Source organism: Rhinatrema bivittatum, chromosome 2 (genome assembly GCF_901001135.1).
Source record: "Rhinatrema bivittatum chromosome 2, aRhiBiv1.1, whole genome shotgun sequence".
Lineage (NCBI taxonomy): Eukaryota > Metazoa > Chordata > Amphibia > Gymnophiona > Rhinatrematidae > Rhinatrema > Rhinatrema bivittatum.
In genome coordinates, this window is record NC_042616.1 from 711,646,660 (window position 1) to 711,667,343 (window position 20,684).

A 20,684-nucleotide genomic window follows, 5' to 3' on the forward strand; every position below is an offset into this window, starting at 1 on the left:
TCATGAAGTTTACCCGGTAACACATTAAAATTGAATTTTTAATAGAAAGTATATTGGCAGTGCTAATATGCCCCCTTTTCTTTGGAAAAAAAATTTCAACTCATATTGAGCTGTACTGAATAATTCAAGGGTGACCAAGTCTTAGGGAAAGAAATACATATTTATGGTTGATAATAAATGCCTGAAAAAGAAGAATATAATTCAATAAATACATAAATAACAATAAGGGCAAAAGGATAATGCTTCCAGAATATCGTTTTACAAAAAGCGCCCTAAATTTGTACGTAATTTGGGAGTCTGATTTCCCAAAAGTTTTCCTCTCATTCTGAGTGGGAGAATCAAAGCTTTGAGGGGGGGGGGAATGATCTTTATAACAAATATATTGTTAAATAAAAAAGAAGACATGGTTTCACCCTATTACTTACCTGCTTTTTCTTTTAACAACGCATTCAGGCAGGTATTGAATGGAGAAGCAGAACGTGTCCTGCAAGTATCCATTTCCTTACCGGCACACATTTTTAGCATAATCTATTGTACTTTATATTTCTCTAATATCCATAATTTACAAGTTTTATCTGAATCGTGTCAGCTCCGAATTATCCAGCCGAGTGTTAACAAATCCGCGGAGTCAGTTTGCTTAAAATGACACCATCAGAGCACATCTGCCTGGACAACAAAAAAAAAAAAAAGACTGGGAAAACTTTGTACATCAAATCATGTCAAATCATGTATCTGATTCAAGTTAAAGCAAGACCCTCGTTTTTCCCCCGAAAAAAAAAGTAATCTTTGGAGATCAGTGTCCTTCACTGCTTTATATATATAGTGGCCGAATGGGTTGGAAGTTTGTTATTTTAAGTAACTAATTAAAAAAGTAAAGCAAACTCTCTTTTCGATAACAAGTTTAATAATACAGTAACAGAGGGAGTATCATCCAGTTAAAGTGTCCTGAAAAAAAAGTGCTGTAACTAGTAATGTACCTCAGATCACTTCACAATTGTAGATCTTTGCTTCCAAGTGAGGTAGACAGTGAAAACTTTATTAGCCCAGAATTTCAATCACGTAATATTTAAGAAACTTTAACGTTAAGTAAGGATGAAATGTTTGATTAATGCTTAACCCTGTACAACTCAATAAAAACTTAAAATATTAGAAATTATAACATTTTGAGTGCATACAATGTTTCGTACATTGAAGGAAATGCAGCTGTTTCACTTCTCTTCTGCACTTTTCAGTTCTTTAAATATTTAAAACACGTATTTACACACTTTAACAGGAAGAACAGTGCATCAGAAAGCAAGTGTGCATTTTTAAGTTATTTCCACCGGTCCAAACCTTTTCAGTATTTTTACAAACTGAGAAGAACAATATTCTCTTTTCACCAGTTTGTAGCTCTGGAGAAAATAAACAAACATGCTAAAACGTTCTTTCATACAAAGAAACGACTGAAGACACGAAAATGAATCTTTAAAAATAATCATGCTAGCTAGAAGTGCATTTTTCTTGGGTATTTATCAATAAAGCCTTGTTTCATGTTGAATGGAAGAAGGCAGCGAGCCTTTGACGGGCGCCTTCCCGTGACATTTGCATATAATACTGTAACAGGGCCCATGCGTGTGACATATCTGACAGGGTGAAATACATTCTGGGTTCCTTGAAGTAATGCAGAGTCATTCCAATCGCCTCCTGTTTGTGCTTTTCTGGAACAACACTTTGCTCTTTTCACAGTTTTTCATTACGGAGACTTAAAATATATACCTAAGTGGTAATTACAATCTGGAACAATACTTTTTTTTTTTTTTCTTTTTGGCCGTAGGCTTTTTCGGGCTGGTAATCTTGCAGGAATGTCAAAGAGAGGAGAAGCGAAATAACCCTTTTTAGACGAACTTCACAGGCAAGCCATTCCTCCCGCTCCCCTCTCTCTCTCCCTCTCACCCCTCCCCTTACCCTTCCCTCCCCCCCCCCCCCCCCGTCCCAGCTCGCTCTCTCTCCTCCCCCTTCTTTTTAGTAGGTCCTAAATTGCCTTCGCCCTTGAAGGCAGTATAGATTATCAGATAATTCTTGTGAGATGGAGAACACCGGAATAAAAATCTTTATTGGGGGCTTTTGCCTTGTCTGGTTGCCGGTTCCATTACTCTCCACATGCCAGCTCATGAAAGAGGGCCACTATTGCTTTACCTTCATCTTAAATGGCCTCAGTTTGAACAGGTGTCTGTCACTGTATCTTGTGTACACTCCGAAAATCAACAGAGGAGGCAGCAACATAATCCTTTGCTATCCAGACGTGACTCCTACCACCTGATCTGGATGGCTCTGGTTCCATCTGATCTGAAGAAAGCTCCCTCCCTCCCAAACTGCCTTCCCTCTCTTCCCTCCTTTTCCTTCCCCTGCATATTCTGGGAACACTTTCGTCTCCTCTTGGACGAAAATGTGCTCTGCTGAAGGGGACCTGCAGTTTCTGGATTATGCCAAGAATTACCGGTGCAAGGCTGCTAAATCATTAAATCAGGTCTGGTGACCTTTCCAGAGTCGGTTATAAAAATTAAAATGCATCCCTCTCTGAGCAGAAATCTGGAATCGCCCTGATCAGAATCGAAAAGGGGGGGGGGGGGGGTATGAGGGTTTTTGCTCATTGCCAATGTTTTGAAACTACAAATGGACACGAAACACCTAGATTTGTTCTCTGCGTAGGGTACATCGCTTAAACTCGCCATAGGCCGCTCAGTAAAACCTGAGAGGCAATATACGGATTACCGCAGGAAATCAAGCGAAAAACAAAAGGTTTTCTCGGAGCGCCAGACACGTGAGGCGAAGTTGGCAGGGGAACCTCCGGCTGGCCCAGCGCCCTCCTGCCCTCCAGTTCCTTTTAGCTCCGGGCCGGGCCAGGTTTTTCCCCCCCACTCCGGCTGGACCAGCTCTCTCCTGCCCCCCATTTCCTTTTAGCTCCAGCCGGGCGGGGTTTTTCCCCCACCGCTCCGGCTGGCCCAGCGCCCTCCTGCCCTCCCGTTCCTTTCTAGCTCCGTGGCCGGGCCGGGTTTCCGCGCCCCCCCCCCCCCCCCAACCCGTTCCGGCTGGCCCACAGCGCCCCTCCTGCCCTCCAGTTCCTTTCTACCTCTGGGCCTGGCCGGGTTTTTCCCCCCCCCCACCTCCGGCTGGACCAGCGCCCTCCTGCCCTCCAGTTCCTTTCTAGCTCCGGGCCGGGCCGGGGTTTCCCCCCCCCCCCCCCCCCCACCTCCGTCTGGAACCAGCCTCGCCTGCCCTCCAGTTTCCTTTCTAGCTCCGGGCCGGGTTTCCTCCCCACCTCCGCTGGACCAGCTCTCTCCTGCCTCCAGTTCCTTTCTAGCATCCGGGCCGGGCCGGGGTTTCCCCCCACACCTCCGGCTGGACCAGCTCTCTCCTGCCCTCCAGTTCCTTTCTAGCTCCGGGCCGGGTTTTCCCCCCACCTCCGGCTGGACCAGCTCTCTCCTGCCCTCCAGTTCCTTTCTAGCTCCGGGCCGGGCCGGGTTTTCCTCCCACCTCCGGCTGGACCAGCTCTCTCCTGCCCTCCAGTTCCTTTCTAGCTCCGGGCCGGGCCGGGTTTTCCCCCCACCTCCGGCTGGACCAGCTCTCTCCTGCCCTCCAGTTCCTTTCTAGCTCCGGGCCGGGCCGGGTTTTCCCCCCACCTCCGGCTGGACCAGCTCTCTCCTGCCCTCCAGTTCCTTTCTAGCTCCGGGCCGGGCCGGGTTTTGCCCCCACCCTCCGGCTGGACCAGCTCCTCTCCTGCCCTCCAGTTCCTTTCTAGCTCCGGGCCAGGCCGGGTTTTCCCCCCACCTCCGGCTGGACCAGCTCTCTCCTGCCCTCCAGTTCCTTTCTAGCTCCGGGCCGGGCCGGGTTTTCCCCCCACCTATCCGGCGGACCAGCTCTCTCCTGCCCTCCAGTTCCTTTCTATCTCCGGGGCCGGGCTGGGTTTTCCCCCCACCTCCGGCTGGACCAGCTCTCCTCCTGCCTCCAGTTCCTTTCTAGCTCCGGGCCGGGCCGGGTTTTCCCCCCACCTCCGGCTGGACCAGCTCTCTCCTGCCCTCCAGTTCCTTTCTAGCTCCGGGCCGGGCCGGGTTTTCCCCCCACCTCCGGCTGGACCAGCTCTCTCCTGCCCTCCCAGTTCCTTTCTAGCTCCGGGGCCGGGCCGGGTTTTCCCCCCACCCTCCGGCTGGACCAGCTCTCTCCTGCCCTCCAGTTCCTTTCTAGCTCCGGGCCGGGCCGGGTTTTCCCCCACCTCCGGCTGGAACCAGCTCTCTCCTGCCCTCCAGTTCCTTTCTAGCTCCGGGCCGGGCTGGGTTTTTTTCCCCCCACCTCCGGCTGGGCCCCGGCTGCTACCTGCACCCACAGGACTCCACCACCATGTCCTCATACTGCTTGTAGACCACGTTGTTGCCGGCATCGATGTACAGGATACTAATGGGCGTCAGTCTGGTGGGCACGCAGCAGCTGGGGGGGGTGGAGCCGGGGTCCATGGAGTTCATCAGTGTCTGGATGATGGCGTGGTTGGTGGGCTCCAGGTGCGAGCGCAGGGGGAAGTCACAGGCCCCCTCGCAGTGATAGGCCTCATACTCCAGCGGGGCGATGATCCAGTCGTCCCAGCCCAGCTCTTTGAAATTGACATGCAGCGGTTTTTTGCTGCACCGCGCGCGCGATTTCCTGCCGTGCCTCTTCCCGTGCCGGGGGCCAAAGGCCGTCCTCCTCTTCCGCCTGGTTTGGAACCGCAGCTTGGTTTCTTCCGCCCCCTTCTGACCCTTCGCCTCGCCAGTCAGGTGCCTTTTCCTTCTCGACCTGCTGAAGACCACCAGCAGGGCTCTCTCCCGCGGGGCGCGCGCCTCCCGGGCCAGGCCCAGGCCCCGCAAGTCCGCCCCTCGGCTGCTGGCTCGCAGCTCGAGACAGAAGGGCTTCCCGGCCGGGCCGGAGACCCGCCGGTGGCTCTGGAGGTCCTGCCATACGTCGAACACTTCCCAGCCAGAGCGGGCTGGGTCCTGCGGGGCCAGCGTCCTGGCATCCAGCAGGGTCCGAGCCAGGCAGGGGGCCAACTGCAGGGGGTAGGCAGCAGCAGCGGCCGGAGGCCTGGACCCTGGCGCTCGACGGAAGACCCTCAGCTCGGCCCCCAGCAGCTCTTCGTGGTCGGAGAGAGTCGAGACATCAAACAATACTTCTGTCTCCTTAAAGGAGTGCGCGAGAGATCGTCTGCAAGATAAAACAAAAAAATAATAATAATTACGGTCAGTTCCACTTAAGGAGAGATCTGGGAACTGCTACATCTACCTAGGAGAAAACAGTTACCCTGCCGGGTATAGCTCTGCCCTCTCTCTCTCTCCAGCTGCCAGATAGTTTAGAAGAAAGAAACAGTAAATCATTTCTATCTTTTTTTTTTTTTTTTAAATCGGAAATGCATTAAAAAAACAAAACAACTGCAACACTGGTGTGTACAGCAAATTGCACTACATGATTCTAAAATAAATGTCTATGTTTATTTCTAAATTATGTTGCAAGAGTTTGATACTTTGATTTCAACGTTTCACAGATATGTTTTTATTTACTGTGAATATGAATAAATGCTTCTGGCTACCAAGAAGGCTGGAGTGAGGTGCAGGGAGGGACCGTGGTTAAACTTAAAACCCACCCTTGCAGTGAGGGCTGGAATTTTTACAATAGCCTCACTAATCTTTGGTGGTTGTGGGGATTATTGCAAAACGTGGTAATAAGAAATAGAAGCGGCACCGGTGCTGGCTTAAGTAAGTATTGGTCTTTGAAGAATCAACGTTAAAGAGGGAAAGGCCTGAAATGGTCCTACTAGCAGAGGTGGTGGAGGCCATCAATATAATGGATTTTGAGCATGCGTGGGACAGATATGGAGGGCAGCAGTGGGGAAAAAGGGTTGAGAGATGAGATAAAAGAGATGGGGGAGGTCAGGGCTGGATTTAACAATAGGCAGAGTAGAGAAATGCCTGTGGTGGCTGGACAGCCACCCTGCAGCAGGAGTCGTTTGTTTTATCTCACCAGCTGCAGTGCCACACCACCTTGTATGGGAGAGGGGGGGGATAACCACCAGGGGTGTGAATCTTCAGTGGGAGATGACAGAGTTGGTGTTGGTGGGTGCAGGAGTGGTCTAGAGGTTAAAACAAGGGACTGAGAACAAGGGAATCCAGGATTCAAACCTTCTTTCTGTCAGTGACACTTATTGTGACCTTGGACAAGTCACTTTATCTCCCCTTACTTCAGGTACCTACTTAGATTGCCAGCTTTTTTTGGGGGGGGGGGAGGGGGCAGGAGCTTATCATACCTGAATACTTAGCACCAGCATCGAATATGCCCAGCATCACTATAAATACGATCAGCATTATTAATTGTTGGGTTCCATTTGGGAATTTTTGTGTGCAACTCCCTAAAGTGGACATACCTCAATTGTATAGACTGGATGGACTATTTTGGTCTTCATTTGCGGTCATTTACTTTGTTACTATGTTACCATGAAGAAAACAGGGAGAGACAGATCAGCAGATGGAGGAATAGACAGAGAGCGAGCAAGAGAGAGGGAGACGGGCATTGTAAAGGGGCCGGTCAAATATTAAAAAAATCATTTCAGTCTGTGTTGAATTCTCGATCCTTTTGTGAATATAAACACATTTAGCACGCAAAACAACTTCTTTTCTGCTTCAGTTAACAACATAAAGCACAAAAACTAGAACCAGATTCTCATACATTTACAACGCAGCACCCCAGACAAACTTTCAAAGTGTCAATAGTAAAAGTGCTCGATCTGAAATCCCTGGTCAGCAGCAGCAGGCGTTTCAAAACCGAGTCAGACAGAAACAGAACAAAAACATAGGATGCTGGATATTCACTAATTTCAGAATCACCGAAGCATTCTTTTTTTTTTATTTTGTTTTGCCTTTTTTTCTGGCGGGGGGGAATGCTTTCAAACTTGAAAAATCAAGATGGGCTAAAATATAATTCATAGGCCATTGTCTAATGATCGCATGGATTCAGAGATAAGATAGGAACAAGAGCTCTTTGCAGATGAAACTACTTAGCGATGACAGCAAGTTAAAGGCCCCCGAATACCAAAAGTTGTGCCATAGAAGTAAAACAAGGGAAAACAGCGAAAAAAAACGGTTCCCAAAACCAATGCAAGGGCATTAGGTACACACGATCGCTTCCCCAATCTTACACTTTTGCGGCCAGCTGTGAGGGCGTTCATTTCTAGCACTTGCCCACCAATGCACAGTTCCACAATGAAAATTATTGTTTGGATTTTCTTTTTTTTTTTATTACAACCACAAGCTTTGTCTCGTGTATTTACGATGCTTTCCTCGCAGCAAGCCTCTGGCAGCGTTCAAACTCTTCCAGCCTGCGATCCACACGTGGCATTTTAGTAATCCAAAACTATACCCCAAAAGGTTTGGTTGCTGTTTGAATATCTCTAAACACAATTTCAATTTGCTTTGCATGGAATTTGTATGGCCTGGGCTGCTGTTCAGGAGGCCGGGAAGTGTATGCTCTGGTTTTGTTATTCTAATTAAGGACAACTTTACTTTAAATTAGGTTTGCATCTCAAATTTACATGCATTCGACATCCAAAAACAAACTATTGAAGTAGGGTATGATTATAATCCCGTGGGCTGTTGGGTTTGTGCTTTTCAGGAACAAACTTATTTGAGGGAGCCAATACAGGACCAGCTATTGGGCGTTCTTCATAATCAGGGCAAGGTCTCTCACGTGGTCTCTACCTATTGCAGATTCACATTCCCTCAACTGAAAAAAAAGGCCAAGAGAAAAATGTGCGCAGATTTATTTTTCCTGTTGTTCCTAAAAATATTGTGTAGCCTGCTTTTTGCTACAACCACGATCTTAACTAAACGTCGAACGAGACAGCCTCCCTTTTTCACCTCAGAAGGACACAAGTTAGCTGATATTTCTTGTTCAGGTCTAGGCCGTAGTGAAAAAATGCGCCCCTAAATGTAGGCAAAGATCCTCATGCACGCACCTGATTTAAAGTCAGGCTTTGCGAATGACAGTTGCGTTTTCAAATGCCGGGGTAATGCAGTCATTGTGGCGCGCATTCTTCGTCAGCTGTTTTGATACCCAGTGATTAAAATATGTTCAAATTCCCGACCCTGAGAAAAGTGTAGACCTGATCGAGCTTCAGGTTTTATAGCACTGCTTCTTTTACGGCGTTGGGAAATGAGAAGTTGGCTCTGTGTTTTCATTTTCCTCCTCCTTTTTCTATTTGAGACGGCAAACTACAACAGAGCACAAACTACAGTCCAACTGCTCCCCGCCGCGAAAATCAAGCTTTGCTAATAGGTCTCCTTTTTATAGGCTTTCATCTATTTTACAAGTTTACTAATATTTTGGGGCAGCGGGAACATTGATGCTTTTCAAGAAGGGATCTGATTTATATATGTATATGTACATATAAATATGTATTTAAAACTATTTACGTTATAAAGCATGAATATGACTATGTAACCAGGCACAATATGAGGTTTTAAACTTTCTAACTATGCAAGATCAACCCTCAGACTTCTATTGTATTGATCATTTCCCAGGCTTGATAACACCATACACATGGTTTAATCACAGATATTCCTGTTTATAAAGTAGATCTCAAATGTATTAAGTAGTTTTTTTGTTTCATTTACTGTTAAATGTACTAAGTTGTTGTATATGTAAACCGGAGTGAAGGCATCTTCGGTATAAAAACAACCCTTAAATAAATAAACTAATGAAATGATAAAAGATATACTCTACTTGATCAGAGAAATCCTGCACATCTAGAGTCTTCTTAAAATTCTCATTCTAATAGTGAAATAAGCGATCCTTCACACATGTGCAGAAAACCTGATAGGGAAATTATTTAACGGTGACATTTTTGGAAATAAAGCAGCGGGGTATCCCGCCTATTTGAGCAAGCATTATCTCGGTTTTCAAAACATTTCTCCTGTCGAGATCCTGAGCATTCGTTTTTGGAAGTGCTTGCTCTGGCTTTTCCAGCCATTCGCACTGATCTACATCACCCTAGTATCGCCATCACTATAACACAAGAAATATATAACTCCAGGGCAGGAGATGGAACCGTGCCCAGTTTTAGCCAGGTCTGCACTGAGAGGTGTTTCAAAAGAAGGCCAAATCACTGTTGGGACTTGATTTCAGTGCTGTGGCGGGATGAGGAGGATTCCCAGCTCCCACGTCCCGTCCACTTTCCCCATCTGACCTCTGCCGAACGATGTCTCGTGGTTTCCTTTACATTCACGGCAATCATCCTATCCGGCCTTCATTTTCTTCTATCCAACTGGCAGGTGAGACAATTGACCTGACCGCGAGTGTTTGTTAAGCGCATTATTCAAAGCGCTGTGAAATGTATAATTTATTTTTTTTTTTGCCAAGCACCACCTCTACGGTTTGCACACACAACAGTGAAGCTGAGAGAGAGGGAGAGGAAGAGAGGAGCAAAATGTGTCCCGCCCCGCCAGCAGATCGGACAGGTGATGTGAGCTGCCTCCGCATCAGAATTCTGAAATGCTCCATGCTCTTCTTGCTGTGCTCTCATACATAAACACGCACACATGCATCGTTTAACCACTTCGGCAACACGTGTACATTATTATCATGCCCATAAAGTTTTCCGAATCTAAGAGAAAGTGAGAAGTGAGAGAGATTCCTCCTCTTTCTGTGTCCCCGAGGGCCAGGCAGCTGTCACGCTGATTAGTCCCCCTACAGCAACCAAAACGTTCATCTAATTATTCTCTTACAGTCATTCAGATTACGTGGAACCACAGGAGAATCCCCTTTCCATATTTCTGCTAAGTGAAAGGCGTCAGAAAATGCAGCCCCCTCCCCCTTCTTACCAGCCACCTGCTAATTCCAGCACACTTCTCCCCTTCCACCCCCCGCCCCGCCCCCACATCACATTAGACAATTAACTCAGTTAATATGGTTTGTGCTGTCAAATATGCATTAAAGGCATTTTTTTTTCCCAAACTGAAACGTGGAAGGAGTTTTGTTTTTAAATAAAAGTCCTTTTGAAAACAATATTTTAATTTTTTTAAAAAACCTTTCGCCAACGATTGGGATATCAAACAGCATGACATTTGCATTGTAAAATCTAAAAAATATCAAGATTTTGGCCCGGAAATGTTGCAGGTTGTACAATATGTGGCTTTGCTGTACTTCTTGGACTTGATTGTTTATATGTAAAAGCAGAGTCGACAATGGAAAACATTCGTGGGTGAGGCTCTCAGCCATTTAAGAAGGAGGTGGGACTCGGAGGAATCCTGCGCCCAGAAAGCTTAAGGCGCGTTTCGACTGGAAGGGAAAGCTTAGACACAGTAAGGGGGGTCTCTTATTATTTCCAGCCTAGAAAATATGCCTTCAGTTGATCGGGCAGCTTCCTGAATTGCCCTCCTTGTGTGGGGGGACCTGTCATAATGACTTCCCGTTTAAGTCTCACCCAGAAGCATGCTTTCAACCTCCTGCCCGCCGCGGCTCCCCTGCCTTATCGCGCTGGAAGTCTGCGGGAGCGTTGTCATAAACAGACAGCAATGTCTGCTGCAAGCTCCCAACTGGCAGAGGGGGAGAACAACCAGCCCGAGCACTTGGGAAATCCAAGGTATAGATTGCCTATATTTGTGCTATTAGACATCGAGTTAGTTCGGCAATTCAACTTTCAGCCTGCACCGACAAACGTATTTGTTCTCTTGTAACCTCATAATTGTACATGACTACATAATCCTACGCCATATTGACTTGCTAGAGGTGCAAACACTCAAGAGAAAGTGAGAGAGAGAGAGAGAACCCTGGTTGTATTTACCATGAGAGCAGTCAGGGGGGGGGGGGGGGAATGCTGTAAGAAAGAGCTGGATCCCTTTGGCAATTTTTCCTTAAATTTGCCCTTCGTTTTCTGACACAAAAAGACCACAGTTGAACAGAGAAAAGGAATTTCTATTCACTGTGTCGTACCGCATCTCTGGAATGAGGCGGTCACTTAACAACATCTTTATAAACTCTGTTCCAGCTCCATCAGCCCGGTGGCATATTTGCAAACTAAGGGCCAGATGCACGACAGGGGTTTTCCTATTTGCTGTCTATGGGAAAAACTGCTTTCCCCGCTGTTCAGAACATTTTTCAGAACCCAACCGTTTTCAGATGCTGTTGCTGTAGGAAATATAAGACAAGAGAAAATTCAAAGCAGAAAATGTTCAGCCTCTGAGCACGCTTTACCAGGAATAGTCTGGATTTTATTTCTTGGCTGACCTGATTTTTAGTTTTTATTGGTTTTGCTGGCTGTTTTGAGCTTGTTCGGTGTGTTTTTGGCGGCCTATGTTTGTTTTGTGGAAAGTTTCTGTTTAGTTTTGTTTTGTTATAAACGCCTTTCTTGAAGAAAAGGGAGAGCAAACAGTTTGCTTTTTTTTCATATCTACTCATCTTCCAGTGTTGATAAAATAGAAATGACCCCCCTTTACACTGTTTTTTTTTAATCAATATATAAATCAATATAATTGAAGTGAAAGAAAGGAACAGATGCCATTTCGATGTTATTATTTGGGGCAGCATCCCCGACTGAAATGTTTTTATTTTCTTTTAGGCTCCGAAGGGCAGAAATCTTTTTGAACGTTTTGAAATCTTTTTGAACGTTTAGTCACATCTCTATTACATGAACCTCAAATTATATATATATATATATATATATATATTTATATATATATATATATACACACACCCACCCACCCACATATAAAATGGGCAAGCATTTAAAAGCGGCAGTAAGACTTGCATTTATATGTTTTTACTGTATTGCTTTCAGTTAATTATATCTGTGGTTTAATAGGATTGCCTCATAAAATAGCTTATTTTAAGCCCCCACCCCCCCCCCCCATTAAAATGTATCTACTGGTTATCAGTTCCTCTGGCAATATGGTAGGTTAATAGAAGAGCAGAAAACGTTTCCTCTCTTTCCTAGCATATCAGGAGGTACTGGGATCCAGGCCAGCTCATCAGCGCTGGGATCTTAACTTTACATCACGGTAAATTACACTGAAAACCGCAGTTGCAATAATAATTTGCTGCCTTGAGAAGACATTTCCAACCACATTAAAGCCCCATACAGGAAACAAGTTTTAAACTGCACACTCCCGATTAATTTGTGGCAAAAAAAAAAAAAAAAAATCATACAACATCCTGAAGCTTGTTAAATGAAAGCTCAGTCAAGAGAAATCCTTCAGACGCATTCCTTCCCCGGCACCCTCCGCTTTCTGACTACCAGGCCGAAAGTGTTACTGCTCGTGCGGCTCAGGGAAGGGAATGCACCCTGCCAGACCTGCCATCTGATTAAACGCCTTCAAATGAGTGCTCGAGTTTGGAACAGACAGGAGACCAGGACTATAAACAAGTAGTTTCGTACCATTTCTGGTTAAAATAATAATAATTAAAAAAAAAAGAATCAACTCAGAACAAACAAGACTTCTAGCGTCTGTCATGGGAAGATGGCAAATCCCCAGTTCTGGCAGTTTATGGGCCAGGCGATTCTACTTTCTAAACGATCTTACTTTGGAAACTAGTTGAGTGACATCCTAAATCTACACCTTCTGTAGGTTAAAGTGAAACAGGCTTCTTTCTGCTTTTGGCAGCTCTGCTCTGGGCTTAGTGCCAGCCCCTTCATCTTCTATCGCTCCTTCTAATTCCATGGACAAACTTCAAACAGAGGGACAAAGCAGATGGGACAAGTGTACTCCAGTCACAAAGCTCAGGACCAGCTCCTAGCTTCTCTTTATCGCCTACCTTTCTGTCCTAGCTTTAAAAAAAACAAACAACAAAAAACCTTAATGGATACAAATCTTGGTTAAAAATCTACAAGAAATGTCCATTCTTTTACTTAAGAGTTCCGCCTCTCCGTTCTCCCCTCCCCCTCACACACTCCCACTAGTCTAAAATAATATATTTTAGTTTCCAAATAGTAATGATGACTAAACTATAACGAAAAACGTTTACCCACTGCCCATGCGTGGGCACGCTTCTTAAACAATATTTATTGTGAGGGATGGGGGGAAGGAAAGAGGTTTTTGTTTTTTTGTTGTTTTTTTTTTTTAGGAATCGCCAAGGAAAATACATTGCGTGTAAATTCTACTTTTAGGAGTATAACTTCTTTTCTAGAGCTTTTACGGTTTAGAAAAATAACCCGCTCTTAAAGTTTATTTTGGGAGGGGGCTACCTCTCTGATGCCCCTGGGGTAAGTGGAAGAAACCCCCCTCCCAACATGAAAATGCCTAATGTACAGCATTTCGCATTTAAGAAGGAAAGCAGGAAACGCCCAAACTGCAGTCTCTCCAACACTAAATGCCACTCGTTTTCCAGTTTTACCACCATGTGGAGAGCTGAACCCACATGATGTCCTGCAGCACCTGCATGTAATCCGCCTGAAAAAGCGGTAAAGAAATAAAATGTTAATAATAGTCCCATGGAATCAACCCACCCGAGCGAGGCCAGAGAACGCATCTGATTTTACATTGCTTTGGATTTCAGAGCGGCTGCTGATTTCTCTCCCTTCTTCCAAAGAGACATGATAAAAAAAACACACACACACACATACACACAGTAGCTTTGGAAAACAGGTCGGAAATTTGGAAAAGAATTAGTGTGAAGGCTTCCGGGCTTTTTTTCGATCTAGCAGAGTCAATTTACCCTGCATGGTATTTATCTGCTTAGTAGCTAATAATAACAGAGAAATCGATTATAAATGTGGAAGCTTTTTTTTTTTGTCAATTTCGGTTATATTTTTCTTAAACTGTACGATTTAGAAAAACGCTGCTTTCTCCTTCCCCGGTCCCCACAAGAATACAAACGATTGCATTAATATTTTGAGGCAAGATTTTTTTTCCCCTGAATGAAGCCATATTAAAAAAAAATTAAATATATTTCTTTCTGAACTTTATCCCCCCTCGTCGCCCATCGCCCCTTCTTTTCCCAGGATAAGCCAGTTCTCAGGGTAGACGGATAAAAGTGGCCGCGATTTTCTTATGGAGGGAAGGGGGCTAGGCTTGCAGCGTTGCAATCTAAACTGGGGAATATTTTTTCAAAGGGACGTCTCCCTTTGTCTGTTACAAAACTTTTTTTTTTTTTTTTTTTTCAATAAAAATAGGCCCTATATGCCAGCATTTGTGCAGATGTGAATGCTATTTCTTTCTTTTTCTTTTTCGGAAAGATGCTTTTGCAAAAAGCCCGGGGTCCCCGGCGTTAGTGCGCGCTCGGCTCTGCCGCTTCCCAGATTGGAACCTTCTGCGGCTTCTTGCCCGCTTGGGCGTCTGGACTGAATTAAGCGCTTTTTTTTATACGGGGCTCAAACAAATCGAATACAAGGTCACCAAATAACAGTTTCGAATTCCCTCCTTACCCATTAAAAGACTTCCCTGCTTAGATTTCATTTTCCCTTTTCGCCCAGGACAGCAGGGCCGCCGCCTTCGTAGTGCATTGCCCGCGTATATGAGATCCGCTGGGAAGGCGGGGGCCCCGCGCAAGCAGGTTTCAGGGAGTGGGGGAGGGGATTTCAGGGGACTGCCCCAGAGTTTCCAGGGGGGATGAGTGTGTGCGAACAGCAATCGCCTATTAAAGCAGGTCTTTCGGCGTTTTGCAGGCAAGTAACAAAGTGGCCACTGACAGACGGAGATCTGTTTTGCACTCTGAGACGAGGATATTTGGTACAAGCACGTTTATTGTTTTCGCTGCATCATAAGAATCACTTCTTAGCTGTAATCTAAACATCTTTTTCGTTCTAGCCAAAGGGGGTCTGCCTATCGGTCCTTCACAACTAGTTTTATTATTTGTGCCCTAAGAAACGCTTCTCCCTTCGCTGCCCAGCGCCATTTCCGCTTCCATGGGATGTGCAGGTAAAATAAAAGTGCGATGCGCGTGCATTTGCTCGTTTGTCAGCTTGTCCGTTCCGCTCCTTCCCCAGGCCGCGTCCCTCTCTGGCAGGCCCCTCACTGCCCCCTTTTACAGTAGTGGAGCTCCGATGCTGGGGGTCCCCAGGCCGGCCAGCACCATCTGCGTTTTAATGAGTTACCTCATGTTGTCAACACTAATTGTCCTACAGTCAGCAAGGTCCTGCCTGATCTTAGGATCGTAGCCAGGAAACAAAATGATGTACATAAAACGTTTTCAACACTTTGCATAATTGTTTCAAAAGCAATTAGCAGGACTTTCAGGGTGGGGAGGGTTGCCTGTGAATCTATGCTGAGAATGATCTCATTAGTTTATGTGCAAAGGAAGCAACCAGTTGGTAAAAATAATAATAATAATATTGGGAGCAGTGAGTTAACTGGTCCCCTGTCTCCCTCCTCTTCCATTCGTTCTGGAGATGCTGATGGACTGAAACGCTGGGTGTGGGATGAACATCTGAGTTTATGTACTTTGCCTTCAGTTTCATGAAATAATCCAGTGAAGCTTCTTCTTGTTGTTGAGTATTTAGCGATGTCAAAAGCTGGCCCCTTCACCCCCTTATCTCTCTTTTTTCTTTTTTTCTGCTAACTCAGAAAAACACGTTGTCCGGCAATGGTAAAGCAAACAAAGAAAATGAAAGAGAGCGGGAAGATCGCTAAAGCGGATCTGCCCTTACTGGCTCGATCCACTCCTTCTTTATGCCAACAGTAATACTGCTCCCACCTTCCCCTCTGTACCACCTTCTCCGATGTTAGAAGCGAAACAGGGCGCGTGGCTGCTTCCTCTTCCCAGATCTGCAGGGTCAGTAGTGGGATAAAGTGTGTGGGGGGGGAGGGGGAGGGGGGATTGACCCCCCCCCTACTGTCTGTAAATGACTTGACACAAACTTCCTGAGCCATCCTGTGCTCGGCAGCAGCCCCCACTCCAGATCAGCAATTCACGGCAGTGAAAAAGCAACCGCTTCAGAAGGGAAGTTTTCTTGGGGGAAAAAAAATGTTTTGTTTTGGGGTTTTTTGTTATTTTGGTTTTTTGGTGTGTGCAGAGGTGCCATTGGCTGGCTCGCTTCATTCCGGGAGGCTGGACACAGATTTGCTGTGTTATGACCTGAACACTCAATTAGATCACTGGAGCTCAGGGGCTGGAAGCTTAGGTAACCAGCAGAAGGGCCGGCGTAAGGTCACAGCCCCGTGACACATCAAATCAAAATCAATGGAGGAAAAGGCAGCCTGTCCCTTAATCAATCCAGGATTTCTTTTCACAACCCACATCCCCCCCACCCTCCCACAGAAGACCCTCCCGTGCAGCCAGACGAGGAACTTTTGTTGAACTGTCTTTCGGTTATTAAGGAAAAATTGTATTTACGATGTGCGTCGCCTTGTTTCCTTCCCCCTAAATTGCTCCCCGAGGAATTGAGGTTTCTGAGAGGGGGAGGTGGGGGGTGTGGGTTTACTTGGCTGTTGGCTGAAAGTTTCCAGCCTAGCTTGAAGGGTGTTCCTCTGAAAGCACGAGCAGCCAAGGGCGAAAACTGTGCTCCTATGCTGTCTTCCTACAGAGCACCAACCCTTCCCTGCGAACGATCCAGTGCACCCTTTGCACTTATAATGTTACCACAGTCATATGAACGTCTATCATCAAAGCACCAAATCAGGACGGGGAACCTCTGTCCCCCTCATCTCCCCACCCCCACCTCTTTCATTTTACTTGGCCAACAACTCTCCGAGTGTCAAACATAACGGATTATGAGGAAACATAAATTCTGCTGCACACAGGAGCTACTTCACTCCCTCTGAACTTTGCTTGCTGACCGCAGGCTCCTTCCCCACCTGTCTTCTCGGGGCTGAACTCGGTTTATAATCGCAACACCACTGAGCTTATGCATAAAGCAGCCGGGAATATTTTAGAGTCTGGAAGGAAATCTGGCAATTTACGCCCTAAATAGCATTGGCAGCAGCATCGGCCATGCAACTCCAAATCGGTTGGAGAAGAGCCGAGAAAAGAATGTTTTATCCCACCAGCGGAACAAATAAATACAAAGCTAAAGACACTATCCCAGTCGAGGCAGATTTGCAAAACAGCCCTCGAACTCCGAGGGAATAAACGATTTTTCTAAAATTGGGATCCTAGAGACTCTCACCGATTCATCCCCACTATGGTCCATTGATCTACCCGCTCTTCCTAATTCATCTAATGCAGTCCTACTACTACTGTTCCTGCTTCTGCCCTAAATGCACTGCAGCCTTCTTACAAGCCCCTCCCTCTTGTATCGATTGTAACCTGTTACTCTACATCTTGTAATAGGAATCTAACTCTAATCTGATTGTTATCCCTTTGAAACTACTTTGGCAAAGGCTGAATATCATACGTTTATAAACAAACAGACTCTGCAGGCTGGTTTATTAAGGTTTCGGCCAATTTTGCTCCCGTGTAAATATTGTATTAATTTTGTTCCCATTGCAAATCATCCGATTTTTTTTTTTCATCGCCTGTCTCTTGCACATTTTGCATTTGAGCTAAACTGTTAGTAGGCAGAGGTCACTACCATTTGCCGTAACCCGTTTAACTCACCTCCAGCTGATTCCTCTGCTCCTACAGTCTCCTTGTCCCGACTGGAACCTTTAGCAAATCAGCCCCAAGACGTACAAATGTGCCCCCTGCTTTTCATCGCCAGTATTCCGGGCACTCAGCACGTCTCTTTATTTCGTAAATCTCATGGCATTGCCAGGGGGAGATTTGTGCCTTCTCGCCTTTCATTTCCATATCTGAATAGTATGAGCCTTTGTTTCCCCACGAAAATGAAAGCGTCCAGAATCAAGGTGGTAAAGCAAAGCCATCGGCCTTCACTTACTATGGTGCGGGTAATTTTCAATGGGATTTATACACATACAACCATGTATGAAAACAATTTTCAAAAGCCCATTTACACGCTTAAAGGGCACTTATGGACCTAAAACCTATTGACGATTCCATGGCATACATTGTAGCAGTTTTCAAAATGTCTAAAGTGCATTCACCCACTGAAAACAATTTTAAGCATGTAAATCCTTTTAAAAATTGCCCCACGATATGTTATTTTCGGTGCTAGAGACATTAACACTGCATGATGTTGTCACCTGCCTTAACCCCTTTGATCCCAAATGTGAACTAATAATTTGTATGCTGCGAATTTCTCTTTTTTTTTTAATCTCAGATTTGTTTTTAACTGAAACAACATGAACCTACCGGCTCAAATATATTACTCAGAATCTACTCGGAAAAAAAGTGCAAACCAGAAGGAAAATTATATTTAACTTTTGTTGCTGTTGGATGCAGGGAAGGGGGGGGGGAGGGGGGAGAGAGAGAGAAGGCGATTTCTACGGAGTCTCTTCCTGGTCTCTAAAGGACACAGGCTGCCTTTCTGCAGATCAAAAAAAAGCAGCCCTTTGGGCGAAACAAGTCTGAACTGTGCTTTTTATTGAAGCCGGGGACTAAATAACCAGCGGCTCACAGAACTACAAAGGAGTCACGTGGCTTGTGAAAGCGGCGCATAGAACCTGCTGCGCTACTTCGCAACGCGGGGCTTGCAGCAGCTGACGAGCGCTGCCCCTCCGCGGTCTATGGAGGGTTGGGGGGGGGGGGGGGGGCAGCTACAGCCTTCATTACGAGCCTTAATGGCTCGCCAAGCAAGACGGGCTAAAGGTATCACGGTTTTGACTCTAACCGGAGCCGAAGGGCTCGTAAGCTTTCGCCTTCTCCCCCCCGACTGCCAGAGACAAGGGATGGCAAACAAGCGCTTTATCCGAGCTGCAGGAGATCGTGGGGAAACAGGAATGGGTAGCACAGGCTCTTGCCCGCAGGTTCCTTCGGTCTCACCGATTGAGCTGTGAGATCTGAGGCGATTGAGTTCTGTTCCTTAACTAAACCCGGTCTCAATCCGTGCGCACACACCACGTTTTTTTTTACAAGGAATGGATTGTTTTAAGGGACAACCCCTTCCAAAAATCACAGCAAAAAGGAAGAAGCTCCAGCTCCTGTTAACAAATGGGGAAAACCTCCATTAAAAAATAAATAAATAAAATAAGCTACAGTTCTGCTGCTTGTGCTCGGGATTCCTTCAGAGATTCTGGTGCAGGGCGACCAGTGCTAAAGTTTATAACAGAAAGCTTTACCGCAAGCAAACCGACCCAGGAACTTTAATCATGCAAAAAAGTGAAACCGGTTTCCAAACGTCCTTACGCTCATTTCCAAGCCTGCTGCTCTCATTCCAGATACTCCTGATAAAACAAAACAGGACTCTCCTAGGATAAGAGTACGGCCAGCAAATGTTTGCTCTCAACCCGTCTGAACTTTATATTTGCCCTAAAACTGGATAGATAATAATAAAAAAAAAAGAATCTTTCTTTGCAAGAAACTAGCAAAGAAATCCAGGTTTAGGTTCGACTAAATTTCAACGGCAACTCTGCCCACATCAAACCAGCCCAAATGGTCTCTGTCTAGTTTTTCCTGGTACAGATTCGGCATTGCAAAGCCCATCTCCCCCCCTCCCCATTGACTGAACCCCCACCCGCGCTGGTTTCCCCCACGGGATCGCTTCAATGTGCAGGTTCCCTCCCCGACCTTTGGCTGCAGGTCCCCGCTCCCGAAGAGCCCCAGACGGCGCCACTCACCTCGCCCCCGGTCCACGAAGCTGCTGATGGTGTTGGCAGCCTTGGAAGACGGGAAGTGGCTGGCGTTCATGCCCGCTCTCTCGGCCGCCGCGTAGGTCCGGTACAGCGCCAGCATGTAATCGGGGGCGACGGTGCCGCCGGGCTGGCCCTGCCGGCGGGCCCCTGGCCCCTGGGACCCGCCGCCCCCGTCGCTCTCCTTGCGGAACCTCCGGGTGCCCTGGCCGGGAGCGGCGGGCGGGGAGGGGGAGGCGGGGAGGGTCGCCTGCCGCGAGGGGGCCGGTAAATCCCACAGGACGAGGCCGAGCAGCAGAAGAGCTCGCTGGGCGTCCATGCTCCGGCCGGACTGCGAAGCGGAGCCCGGCAGCGGGAGGAGAAGCCTCCGAGAGGCTTCGGTTTGGGGGAGGGAGAGGGAGAGGGGGGGGGGGGGCTCGGACACGCCCCTTCGGGGCACGCCCTGCGCGCGGCAGGGTGGCGAGTGCGGGCAACAGGGCAGAGCCATAGGACGGGACGGGGTCGGGGAGGCCAGGAGGCGGAAAGGGGAGCTCAGGGGGTCAGTACGAGGCAGAGCAGGGCAGGGGGCGATCAGGGCCCCACAGATCACTGAACAGAGAGCACTTGACAGCACTGGGCAGGAGAGTAGACGTTCAATAAAGCACGGGGTGGGGGGGAGAGTATGGGAGAAGGGTGTGAGAGCAGGCAGGTGAGAAAGGTCCGGAGAGGGGAAGGAGCAGCATGGAAAACGACCAGGAAGAATAGATAGCACGGGACAGGGGAGCAGGGGTAGCAGGAGACAAGACAGGGGGAGTAGCAGGGGGCAACACAAGTCAAAGGACAAGAAAGCTATGATGGAACAAGAGAAGAGAAAATTCTTTTTCACTCAGCACCTAGTTAAGCTCTGGACTTCATTGCCAGATGATGTAGTTACAGCAGTTACTGTAACTGGGTTTAAAAAAGGTTTGGAGAAGTTCCTAGAGGAAAAATCTGTAAACTGCTATTACTTAATTAATAAGCAGTAGTAGCTTGTGATTTATCTAATGTTTGGGTACTTGCTCTGGTGACTTGGATTGGGCACTGCTGGAAACAGGA

The 20,684-nt window shown here is 46.8% G+C and overlaps 1 protein-coding gene across 1 annotated transcript; it reads right to left on the reverse strand.

The window, feature by feature from the left end:
* Positions 1 to 4,188: 4,188 nt before the first annotated feature.
* GDF6 (growth differentiation factor 6) lies at positions 4,189 to 19,954 on the reverse strand. Its single transcript, XM_029592710.1, is given in 3 exon segments — positions 4,189 to 5,170; positions 5,173 to 5,208; positions 19,599 to 19,954. Coding segments are annotated over 3 exon segments (1,191 nt in total). The 5' UTR covers positions 19,930 to 19,954; the 3' UTR covers positions 4,189 to 4,346.
* Positions 19,955 to 20,684: the final 730 nt, after the last annotated feature.